The sequence below is a fragment of the Hemitrygon akajei genome, chromosome 10 (assembly GCF_048418815.1).
Source record: "Hemitrygon akajei chromosome 10, sHemAka1.3, whole genome shotgun sequence".
Taxonomy (NCBI): Eukaryota; Metazoa; Chordata; class Chondrichthyes; order Myliobatiformes; family Dasyatidae; genus Hemitrygon; species Hemitrygon akajei.
In genome coordinates, this window is record NC_133133.1 from 53405851 (window position 1) to 53418196 (window position 12346).

General features: G+C 41.3%; 1 protein-coding gene across 7 annotated transcripts in view; it reads right to left on the reverse strand.

Annotated features, from left to right (window-relative positions):
• LOC140734397 (Krueppel-like factor 12) overlaps nt 1-12346 on the reverse strand; it is a 403562-nt gene that overhangs the window by 106342 nt on the left and 284874 nt on the right. For 4 of the 7 annotated variants that reach the window (XM_073058287.1, XM_073058283.1, XM_073058284.1 and 1 more), the window contains exon 3: nt 4225-4326. The exons of 2 other annotated variants lie outside the window; for them this stretch is intronic. In XM_073058287.1, coding sequence (XP_072914388.1) covers nt 4225-4290 — 66 coding nt within the window. In that variant the 5' untranslated portion in view covers nt 4291-4326. Of the gene's footprint in view, nt 1-4224; nt 4327-4476; nt 4730-12346 lie in introns of those variants that run through there. One more of the 7 variants, XM_073058288.1, reaches the window with a different exon arrangement.

Consider the following 12346-nt stretch of genomic DNA (forward strand, 5'->3'; position numbering starts at 1 on the left):
CCCCTCTCAATTGCTGTTAAAAGACATCGAGTAATGCAGAATGGATACAGGCCTTTCAGCCCAAATAGTCCAGTGTTCTCCCTGCTAGCCCCAGTTGCCCAAGTTTATCCCATAACCCTCCAACCCCTCCCTTCTGCATATCCATCCAAATGCCTCCCAAATTTTGAAAAATGTGCCTGCCCTGATCACTTCTCTGGCAGCTCATTCCAGGTATTCACAGCCCTTTGTGTAAAGGAATTGCCTCTCCTCAGGTCTCTTTTAATCTTCTATTTGTGCTCTCTAGTTTTGGAGTCTAACCCTGGCAGGGACTGTTACCATTCCACCTTATCCATACCCCTCATGATTTTGTAATCATGTAATGAGGTCACCCCTCATTCTCCTACACTCATCATCTGCTTCCCACTCTGAGCTTCTCCAGTGGGTCACCCCCCCCTTCCTTCGTTATTCCAAACATCAACCCACCTAACTTCAATTATTCTCATTCCTGCCTTTATTCCCAACTATCATGCAACTCAGAAAGCCTTGTCAGTCCTAATGTCCCCAAATGAATCCACCTTTGATCACTTACATACATCCCTCACTATACATATCCCATTCACTTGACGACTACATGCCATCTATCCTCACTTGTAGCTTCACTGAGTCATGCTCAATCACTTAAGGATCACCTATCTACATGATAATGCAGACTTCTTTGCTCCACTGGCAGCCATCTCTCTTTCTCCTTGCTCCATCCAATGAGAATGAATAAATAGATTTCACTCTTAATTCTAGTGTCTGCAAGATTGCCTTGATCAGCAAGCTATACTTTCTTCAGATCAACTTGCGTTCCAGTCCCAATATCTGCCCTGTTCCTTGGCATTCTCTCAGTCTTCTTCACTCTTTTCACTAACTCAGTCTCAGAGGCCCAACAGCACTCATTCCTGTTGACTATATATTATAATCTGCCCTCTACTGTGCCTATTGTCTTGTTTATTAATTATTGTACTGTCTTGCACTGTTTTGTGCACTTTATGTAGTTCTGTGTAGGTCTGAAGTCTAATGTATTTTTGTGTTGTTTCAGGTAGCACCATGGTCCTGGAAGAACATTGTTTCATTTTTACTGTGTACTGTACCAGCAGTTATGGTTGAAATGACAATATAAAGCGACTTGACTTGACTGCCCTTCCTATACTATGTCCACCACCATCCTCCAGCACAGGTTCCACATCCCCTTTGAACTCCACCATCAGTATTCCTCAGAATAATACTCAACTCATCTGACATTGCAAGTTGTCCCGTCCCCTCAGCTTTATTGATCTCAGTTCTTGAATGTACTGTCGGCTCCCAATTCACACCTAACCTTTTTGCAACCTAATGTTTCATCCTCTGAATAGATTTATGATATTGCCACATCATGGAAATGGATCACGTTGGGAGGAAAACCACCACAGCTGAAATTCTCTATGTTTGTGACTTCACTATACCATCCCTACAGCCTTTGATATGGCTTGGCGTACCACCCCTCACTAATATCTCTTTTCCACTTCTTGGTTGAATGGAACTGACTTCACCAAGTTCTAATTTTTCCTGGAATAACTCCTAATGACAGCCCATTAAGCCAATGCTAGCTTCCGAAGCAAAACTGTTGCTCACTTCCTCTGTGAGCGATTCTCTCACACATTCCAATTCTCCTAACTACTCTTGGGATAATTAACAGTTGCAAATTAACCTTCCAATCGTCATACTTTTGGGATACGAGAGGAAAACGAGAGCACTGGAGAAATGTACAGACCCCACACAGTTACACCAGAGGACAGGGCTGAACTGGAGCTGTGAGATTAGTAGCCATAACCACTTTGCCTTCTATTGCTGCAATGTCTTTTGCGCTCCTGCGCCATTAATTATGGAGTTCCTTAAGAATTTATCCCCACTTTTTAAAAAAAATCCTCTTCACTGGCAATCATTTGAACACATTCTACTGTATTACCTCTCTTGATCCCAGATGTGCTGTCAGATCTGCTCATTTATCAACCTACAGTGGATGAGTATCAAAATTTTACTCATGAAACAGAATTGCCTTTGATATGAAATGCACTAAATGGTGTTGCAAAGGCAGGGTCACAGATTTTAATCAGAAGGTATGTTATGAAAGCAATACTATGATTAACACAAATCTTTGAGAATTTCAAACAAATACAGGCAGAATTTTACATTTCATCTGTAACACAGCAAGCCACTTTACAGGCGGCAGCATTAAAAGCAATCCATGACAGGCTGACATGATAGAGATCTACAAGGGCACAATGCAAGAATAAATATAGACAAAACACTTCAATATTTTAGGAACAGCAAGGTTTAGAACAGTAAATATGAACTTGAAAGCAAGTCAGATTATTTGTGCATGTATTAAAGAGTAAACTACCCAATCCAACATGACATTGGAACATGATTGCACAGGTTAGGCTCTCTTTTGTTGCTCGACCCAAGAGACCACTCATCAGGTTCAAGCCTTAAGCCCCCATCTTTCAATCAACCAAACCACAGATATATCATTTGTACCCTCTGCAGCTGAACACCAGTTCTTCCTCACTAGCACTTACACTCTAGTACTTGATCTACATTACATGTCACCAGAATATTCAACTTCATAAATTGGATATGTATCCTAGCACATATCTGACCTTCACATATCAGAGCTTTCCTCAACTATGATCAATACAAACATCGATTCCATTGCACATGGACCAGAGGAACATTCCCTTCAACCTTCAAAACCTGAAGGCAAGATGAAAGTCCTGCAATCTTATGAAGCCACTCACACCCAATGTCAATAACTGTAAAGCCTCAGAGAGGTACAATTGCCGAATCAAATCCTGCATATTGACCCATTTTGGAAAGCTTGTCATAGGCTGATATGAACCAGAATTTCCTATGACTTTGTAATCAAATCCTCTTCAAGTTTAGAATGAGGCAGACACGAGTTTGCAGACATGAGATTACAACCATCCAGCTAGCAGCACATCACCTGACAGTCCTCTTTGTTCTTTTACATGGAATCTAAAGGACATCTACCACAAAGGCAAAATGCAGATGAAAATCATTGTATGGTTTGCCTGAACTTTTACCAAAGGAAAACAAAAACTCCGCAAAGCATATCGGTGATTATGTCATCTGAAAGCATCACATGAATGAAATACTTGAAGGTTCAATACTCCATATACGCACATTTCCAAATATGGTCTCTGGACAGCACTCAAAATTCAGGACTCGAGTATTATTTCCCAGCAACAATCTCATTGATACAATCCCCATGAATCCTACCAGGAATTAAGTTGTTTTATTCAAATTCAGATTTATCAAGTTATAAATTAATTCTCAGATTTCAAAACTAAACAGTTATACATTTTTGAACATTTAAAAAAACCTTACCAAACACACGATAAATCTGAAATTTCCGTATATTAGCACTATCTAAATTACATTCACTTGAAATTTATAAACCTGCTTGATTTCTTTTCTGTTCCATATTACTGGTGACGTGGTAATTCTACTAGGGAAAAAAACAGGGAGGGGTTCAGGGCTGTGGCTTGCATCTTCAGGGAAAACATAAGGTTTAAAAATATGTCTGCTTCTGTTTTAAGCACATTAAAATAAATCATTCTTTTCAAGTATCTTCTATTTTTAAAAAAAGTGTTAAGTTAAAAAAATCTGCATTGAATTTCTAGTCTCAGACTATTAAAATCATTAAGCCTATATTTTTATACAGATTTAGAGACCTCTGTGATTGGAATGAAAGGAGTTAATCTTTCAGTTTCCTATGCAAGTCTGACATGGAAGGTTGTCCTTAAGACTACTTCCTCTCTCACCACCCCCACCCTAACCCCGCCCCTCACCTCACCACATTTGCAAGTGAAAAAAGGGATTACATGGGGGGGGGGGGGTAAGATATATATTTGAAACAATATAGAAAAGGAAAATCTGAAACAGACAAGAATGATTTACTTTAAAGGTTGATACTTCTGTCAATAATAAAATACTAAATCTATGTCTTAATATTGAATAAAGAAACTGTCTAAAAGGCAAGTAAAACAAAAGGTGACATTAGAGAACCTTTCAAATACAAAAATAGCTTTATACCATGGATAGGAATACAGTCTTGCCATCCTCAGACCATGGTGGTTTGTTCCTGTCATTCCTGAGGTCTGCAAGTGATTAGTGAAGTGTCTAGAGAGTTGGACTTACCCCTTGCCCAGGTTCCGCCGGCTCTGTTTTGATTCTTATAGCTGGCATTCCTTCAAGCATTAGCATACTGCTGTACTCCACATCGCCAGTGCCTACAGAGCTCTGCAGAGAGAGAGAGAGAGAGAGAATGGGGGAGGGGTGAGAAGCAGACCATCGGAACAGTTTTATTCCCCGAACTCACAAACCGCTTCTTCCACCCAGACAAAAGATGAAACTAGCAAGTTAAAATGGAAAACAAAATGAGAAGAATACCTTTACTTGTTAAAATCACGGCACACACACTGACACACAACCCATACTGATTTTTTTTTAAAAGGAACAGCTCCCAATCCAAGGTGTCGACTGCTGAAGGCTTACAGGCTCCACCCTCCTTTAGGGTGGAGTGCAGGCAGTTAATTTACTACTCCAGGGCAGAAGAGGTCCAGCTGTTACGCAGATTGCTGAGAAGAGCTGCCTCCCTGCCCTGAGCAAACAGAACGCTGGTGCTCCAACAGAGTGGAAATAAAGAGAGGCCTCATTCCCTCAAGAAGTCTTATTCACAAGCAATAAGGGATGAATACATGGCATAGCTTCAACTCCCACCCTCCTGCCCCACCCCTTTTCCAGAAAAGGATGTGTACATTCCAGTTTTCTAAATCTGTCAGCAAGATACTTGGAAAACATTGTCATCACTTTGGTTGACACCCATAGCCGGTAAAACAGATGGGTCCAAACTCAAGTGACTTAACACCTATACTCTGTTCATTTATCATAAATAAATGTCTCTTTCACAGTAGATTTCTTAGTATGAACATAAGAGATTCTGCAGATGCTAGAAATCCTGAGCAAAACACAAAATGCTGTAGGGACTCAGATCAGGAAGCATCTACGGAAATGAATAAACAGTCAACATTGCAAGTTGAGACCTTTCATCAGGTGTGGAAAGAGAGAGGAAGCCAGAAGGTGGGGAAGGGGGAAGTACAAGCTAGAAGGTGATTGGTGAAGTCAGGTGGGGAAGGGGGAAGTACAAGCTAGAAGGTGATTGGTGAGGTGAGGTGGGGGAGGGGAGGAAGTACAAGCTAGAAGGTGATTGGTGAGGTGAGGTGGGGGAGGGGAGGAAGTACAAGCTAGAAGGTGATTGGTGAAGTCAGGTGGGGGAGGGGGAAGAAGTACAAGCTAGAAGGTGATTGGTGAGGTGAGGTGGGGAGGGGGAAGAAGTACAAGCTAGAAGGTGATTGGTGAAGTCAGGTGGGGGAGGGGGAAGAAGTACAAGCTAGAAGGTGATTGGTGAAGTGAGGTGGGGGAGGGGGAAGAAGTACAAGCTAGAAGGTGATTGGTGAAGTGAGGTGGGGGAGGGGGAGGAAGTACAAGCTAGAAGGTGATTGGTGAGGTGAGGTGGGGGAGGGGGAAGAAGTACAAGCTAGAAGGTGATTGGTGAGGTGAGGTGGGGGAGGGGAGCAAGTACAAGCTAGAAGGTGTTTGGTGAAGTCAGGTGGGGAGGGGGAAGAAGTACAAGCTAGAAGGTGATTGGTGAAGAGAGGTGGGGGGATAAAGTAGCTGGGAGGTGATAAACATATAAGTTAAAGGCTGGAGAAGGAGGAATCTGACAGAAGAGAGTGGTACAATGAGAACGGGAAGGAGGGGCAGCAGAGGAAGGCAACAGGCAGGTGAAGAGAAGAGGTGGGAGGACAGAGTGGGGAACTGAAACTAGAGGGAAGGGGGTGGGGGGGGAAAGCAGGTTAGAGAAATCAATGTTCAGGTTGGAGGCTACCCATAAGGAATACAAGATCTTGCTCCAACCTGAGTGAGGCCCAACAGGTCAGAATAGGAACAGGAATGAGGGCTGGAATTAAACTGGGAAATCTGCTTTTTGCAGACAGAATGAAGGTGCTCAAAGTGGTCCCCCAATCTACATCAGAGGGAGAGATCCCTGCAGAAAGTGGAGAGTGGGCTGGAGGCAAGGTTGTGTTTGGTGAAAGGGTCCCACTGAAGATGACAGACTGGAGAATCATGTGCTGGACGGGGACACTCACAGGCAAGGACAAGAGGAACTATATCCCTGCTCAAGCAGCTGGAAGATGGGTGAAGGCAAATATTCAAGAAATGGAGGCGAAGCAGGTGAGAGCAGTATCAATGGCTTCTTCCCCCTTCCCTTCCAGTCCTGAAGGGTCTCAGCCCTAAATATCAACTGCTTATTCATTTCCATCGATGATGCCTGACCAGAGTTCCTCTAGCACTTATGTGCACTGCTCTTAATGTCTTTTAAAAAAATACTACAAAAGCTGCTACGCAGGTTGACTCTGGTTAAAAAGGCATACGGTGCACTGGCCTTCATTGACTGTGAGACTGAGTTTAGGGGCCAAGAGACAATGTTGCAGCTATATAGGGCCCTGGTCAGACCCCACTTGGAGTACTGTGCTCAGTTCTGGTCAACTCACTACAGGAAGGATGAGGAAACCATAGAAAGGGTGCAGAGGAGATTTACAGGTATGTTGCCTGGATTGGGGAGCATGCCTTATGAGAATAGGTTGAGTGAACTCAGCCTTTTCTCCTTGGAGCAACAGAGGACAAGAGGTGACCTGATAGAGGTGTACAAGATGATGAGAGGCTTTGATCTGTGGATAGTCAGAGGCTTTTCCCCAGTGCTGAAATGGCTAGCATGAGAGGGCATAGTTTTAAGGTGCTTGGAAGTAGGTACAGAGGAGATGTCAGGGGTAAGTTTTTACGCAGAGTGATGAGTGCGTGGAATGGGCTGCCGGCAACGGTGGTGGAGGCGGATACGATAGGGTCTTTTAAGAGACTCCTGGATAGGTATGTGGAGCTTAGAAAACTAGAGGGCTATGGGTAACCCTAGCTAATTTCGATTGTGGGCCAAAGGGCCTGTAAGGTGCTCTAGGCCTTCTACGTTCTATATTCTGAAATGAAGTAGCTGACAGTATTTGAATACATGTGTTACCTTGTCATTTGTAAAATGCATATGACACAGAGCAAGGAAGACCAAGCACATCTTCCTGGCAATTTACAATGTTGAATCATATACATAACTGCATATACATTGATGGTAGTAGAAGACAAATTTCAGGAGGAAATCCCAATGCAGTTTCTGAAATTTAATTCTGTGCTTTACTGCTGGAGATTTTCCCTCCACAATACAGTCTCAGACAAAGCTGTTGGCAAGAAAACTCATTAAGTAATGGCAAATCTTTATTTGATTCTTCAATGCCACATTGAGTAAGGACCTAAAGCATAATCGTGAAAATCCAACTATAAAAGTAACTTCTTCTCAAATTATCCATCTGAGGTAAAAATATAATGCAAGCAACAGCGCAAGACAAATATACCTTCAAGCTAACAAGGTGCTCAGGTTTCTTCCTAGTCCAAAGATGTACCAGTTGGTAGGTTAATTGTAAATTGTAACATGATTAGGCTAGGATTATATTGGAGGATTTCTAGGTGATGCAGCTCGAAGGAACTGTTCTGCACTGTACCCCAATAAATAAATAGTGTGGGGCAATCCAGCTGTTGGGAAGATTTTGTTGCTGGAAATACAGCAAGTCAGGAAGCAATTGCAGAAAAAGAAACAGTTAATATTTCAGATCTGAGACACTATTACTTTTTAGTTCAGGTTGTGTATTCAAACCTTAGCATGCAAGAATTTTCCTCTGGTCAGGTAGGCTGACAACTGTGGGGAACAACAACATCCTCAGTGGTCCCCTGTGGTGACCTTTACACAAAGCTGAAATACGAGGTCTGGAATCAACCCATACTCTGTTGGTGTGATACACAACCAGTTCATTTCTGCAACGCACATAATCTGTGTAAAAGACCAACCACCTTGTAACTTCCTGTCCAACGTAGTAACTCCCACTTTTTATCTAACACATACTGCAAACTATTTTTCTAGACTTGTTGCCAAGTTTAGTAAGTTGACTGATAACTACTGAAATGCTTGAACTTTTAAGACTACTGCAGAGTTGGTTATCATATAGACCAGAATTACTCAGTTCTCGCTAGTTATTTAAACAACTAGCAATCACAACTAAGCCTCCACCCAAACATAAAGGTATTAATGAAGGATTAAATTTGGATGTGATGCGGGGTTTCTTCTCACATCCATTTCCTACCATTTTGTGTACATCATTCTGGTTTTGTGCACACTCAGAACAGAGACTAATTACAAGATGCAATGCACACACTATACAAATCAGATGCAGACACAGACCCTTCTGACAACCATCTTGATGCAAACCATCACATAACCATCTCTGGTAATTACATACCCTAGCATTTTTGCCTGTAGCCCAATATGCCTTGCTAGTTCACGTGCTCGTTCAGATACATCCTCAATGTTGCGAGAGCCACTATGTGCTCTGCATGTTTGTCATCTGCTAGGTCTCTGTTACTAGAATCTTAACAGGACACATCAAACATAACGGTTGAGAAACCCACACTGTTTCATCCTTCTGCTCAGAGGTAGTTTAAGATCCTTTGAATATTTATTTGATTTATGGAGATACAGTGTGGAAAACGCCTTTTCTGCTCTTCAAGCCATGCAACCAAGCAATCATCTGATTTAATCCAAGCTTCATCACAGGACAATTTACAATGCCCAACTAACCCACCAACTGCTACGTCTTGGGACTGTGGGAAGAAACCAGAGCACCGGGAGGAAACCCATGCGGTTACTGGGAGAACATACAAACTCCTCAGAGACAGCAGTGGGAATTGAACCCAGGTTGCCTGTACTGTAAAGCATTGTGCTAACCACTACATTACTGAGCCACTTCAAGTAGATTCTTCACTATAAAAACAAATTCAAGGCAGAACACTTTTCCTACCCTTGAGGCATGAGGGTCTTGAGGGAGGAGGAGATAAAGATTATTCAGAACCATTTTCCTCGCAAATCCTGATTCAGATCTGACTTGTAGTTTTAAAAATGAAAAGATTCACCCTCATGACACCTTCCATTGCTGAACTGTCCAATGATAATTACAGTGGAGACTGATGTGAAACAAAACTGGCTTTAGGTATCAAGAGTGCAGGTAGAGATAATGGAACTAAACTCCAGAAGTTAGTGACCCGAGGAAAAATGGGGAAAATAAAGAAACTTGTTTGATAATGGGAATTAAAAACAAAATACTGAAAACACTGAGCAGCTCAGACAGCACCTGTGGAGAGAGAAGCAGTTTTGGGACAAAAACCTTCCTTCAAAACTTGAGCACGTTCAGATAACGTGATGTTTTACTTCGGATTTCCAGCGTCTGCAGTTTTTTTAAATGTTTGACTGGTGTTCTTCACTGGACCGACAGTTGAGGCAACTCCTTTGCTGTTTACGTTACGAACGCTGGGCAGAGGAGGCACTGATTTCAGCTGCTCTGTGCATTCGCTGCATTGGCCCAGCGCAGATAAGTTGTCAATGTACGCTGGAGAGGTCACTTCCTTAGCAAGGCTGTTGCACAGAAGCAGTGAAGTATGCTCATGCAGCTTCCAGTTGCACTCTGGAACGGCTGCAGAGTGAAACTTCTGCAGCACCTGTGGCTCACTACAGTGTATTTCTATTTACGGCAACAATTGTGGCTTACTGCACATGGATTTCTCTCAGATTAATGTTAGGTATGCTACTGAATAAAATACCAATTCACAATTGCACCAGTTTCAAAAATTCCTTCCAACTTCAGCCAGAGATTAGTATGTAAACTCTGTACATGTCTAAAGCAGTCATCATGTCATGTAAAGTGGGAGTGAGCAACCTTCACTCTGTGTTTACTTAAGCTGGGAGGAACATTCAACAGCAGAGTTCCAGTTATCTGGGGAGTGTCTATTTATCTCTCTAAAGCTGCAGAAACACTGTTGAAGTGCATGGTTTATCTGAGGGTTTTGCAGCTCTCAAAGTCAGTGAACCAGAAAGCCCTTGGGGAAATTTCACCAGCACCCTCACCATCTTCACCAGTCTTTTTAAACCTCGATGCGCTTTCGACATTTCATTACGTCAAAATGAAATTATTATCATCCCAGGTGAGCCCATATATTCCTATTGAGTCAATACAGGTAAATGGGACTAGTTAAGATAGATATCATGGTCAACATAAATTGGATCAAAAGAGCCTCTTTCCATGCTGCACAACTATGACTCTAAAACTACACATTGTGAGTGCTGCTTTTGTAAATTCTAATTTCCACACACAAGGTAGAGGCGAATATCAAAAACAAAAAATACTCAGGTCAGTTGGTGCTTATTGAGGAACATTCACCTTTTAGATGAGTACTTCCATCACTACTTGTTGACAAGAAGGTCCATGACTGAAATCAAGTCTATTGTTTTTCAACATTTCTTTTTCCACTTTCAAGTCTGGGACAATTTTTTTTTAACCCGAATGCAAGGATATGCAAGATGACAGCACAGCAGAATACACCAAAAGAAAAATTTAAGTTGTTTATTCTGGGCAGACAAAAAGTTTAACAACCTATATACTAATAGTTGAGTGTGCACACCGTAAATGCAAAACCAGTGCGCTGATAATGACATCACACTATTGAAGCACATTTCACACATTCTATAAATATTACAGTAAATGTCCTGCTAAGCACCAATGTCACAGGGTACTGTGCACTGACAAATGGTGTGGAATTATAGTGGCAGCTATACCAAAAACAAGTTTGACATATTCATTGAATGATTTTATTTTCCCTTGGGCGATCACCCAGACTTTTTCAGTTACCATTATTGCACCAAGTTATGATTCCAAAATGCAAGAGCATTAATTCCGCAAGGCGGCAAACACCATCTGCTCACCTACAAAACTGTTCAACTGTCTGGATTGAGTTTTGTGAAGCATGGGTTTTTTCCTGGTAGAACACTGTGCACCTGGAGGTACATCATCCACAGACTGCCTCTGTTTTCCAGGCGCATTCTGAGTTCTTAATTTAGGATAATTTGGATGCAATTGATGCACAGATCCAGAATATTCACTTCTTTTTAAAAAAAAATATGAATGAATTTAATGGATACTGGTTCTCCCACAGGCCAACATTTATTGATCAACTCCTTAATTGGAACCGACTGGTTTGCTAGACCATTTCATAGGCAGGTACATATAGAACATGTTCAAGGCAATAGATTTCCTTTCCTAAAAGACATTATTGAAAACTGATGGGCTTTTGTAACAGTCTATTAGCTTGGTGGTCATCATGAATTTTTTTATTCTAATTTAGTATTTTATTTCATTAATTAAATTGAAATTCTTCAGTTGGCTTTGTGGATTTTGAACTTGTGTCCCCAGATCTTTAGGCCAAATTTCTAGATTACTCGTCCAAAAACAATGTTACCGTGCCCTTCAAACAATACCACAAAGCAGTTTTCCTGGTAGTATGCTGGGAAAATCCTAAATTAACCAAGATATCATACTGAAGTCACAATTGCTTTTATTTTCACTAAATGTATAGTATCAAGTTATACCCTCAAGACACCTACAATTAGTTATGGCATATATAGCATATGATTTTAGCCCATCTGAAGTAGTTCTTTCAACTTATTACTTCACAGAGTGAAGACATTCAAAAGCACTTCCCTACAGAAAAACATTGGCTCTAAGCACTGATGCAGCTTTTAGCAGTGCAAGCTTCCATACACACCCATAATCAGACATTCAGTTTACAGTGAACATCTGAGGAAATACATATTCCTTCAAGACAATGTGATACCTATCGTGTCCATCAAACTAATACCATGCATCCTGTCCACTAAAAATACCAAAGACATTATCTGAAAACCACAACCGCTAACATTGCAGTGACTAAACCCAAATTGTACACCTCGGCCCCTAGATTGTCAACCAAATCATTGATTTAGAGGAAAGAGGGAGGGCTATCACAAACCAAAATGAGGCCAGCAAAATGAATCAACAAAGCAAGCATCTTTCTGACATAATAAACAAGCTCCAGTAGATTTAGATAAAGTAAAAACAGCCACAATATGTAAGAATATAAAATCTATATAATATCAGTTAACTCAGGGTATTCCTGTCTTAGGGATCTAAAACAATGAACAGAGAAAGTATAACCCAATGGCATTCATTTATTAACAAGACACTGAGTTCAGATGTAACCAATAAAATTCTACAAATGTATCATAGCTCAGGTGTGA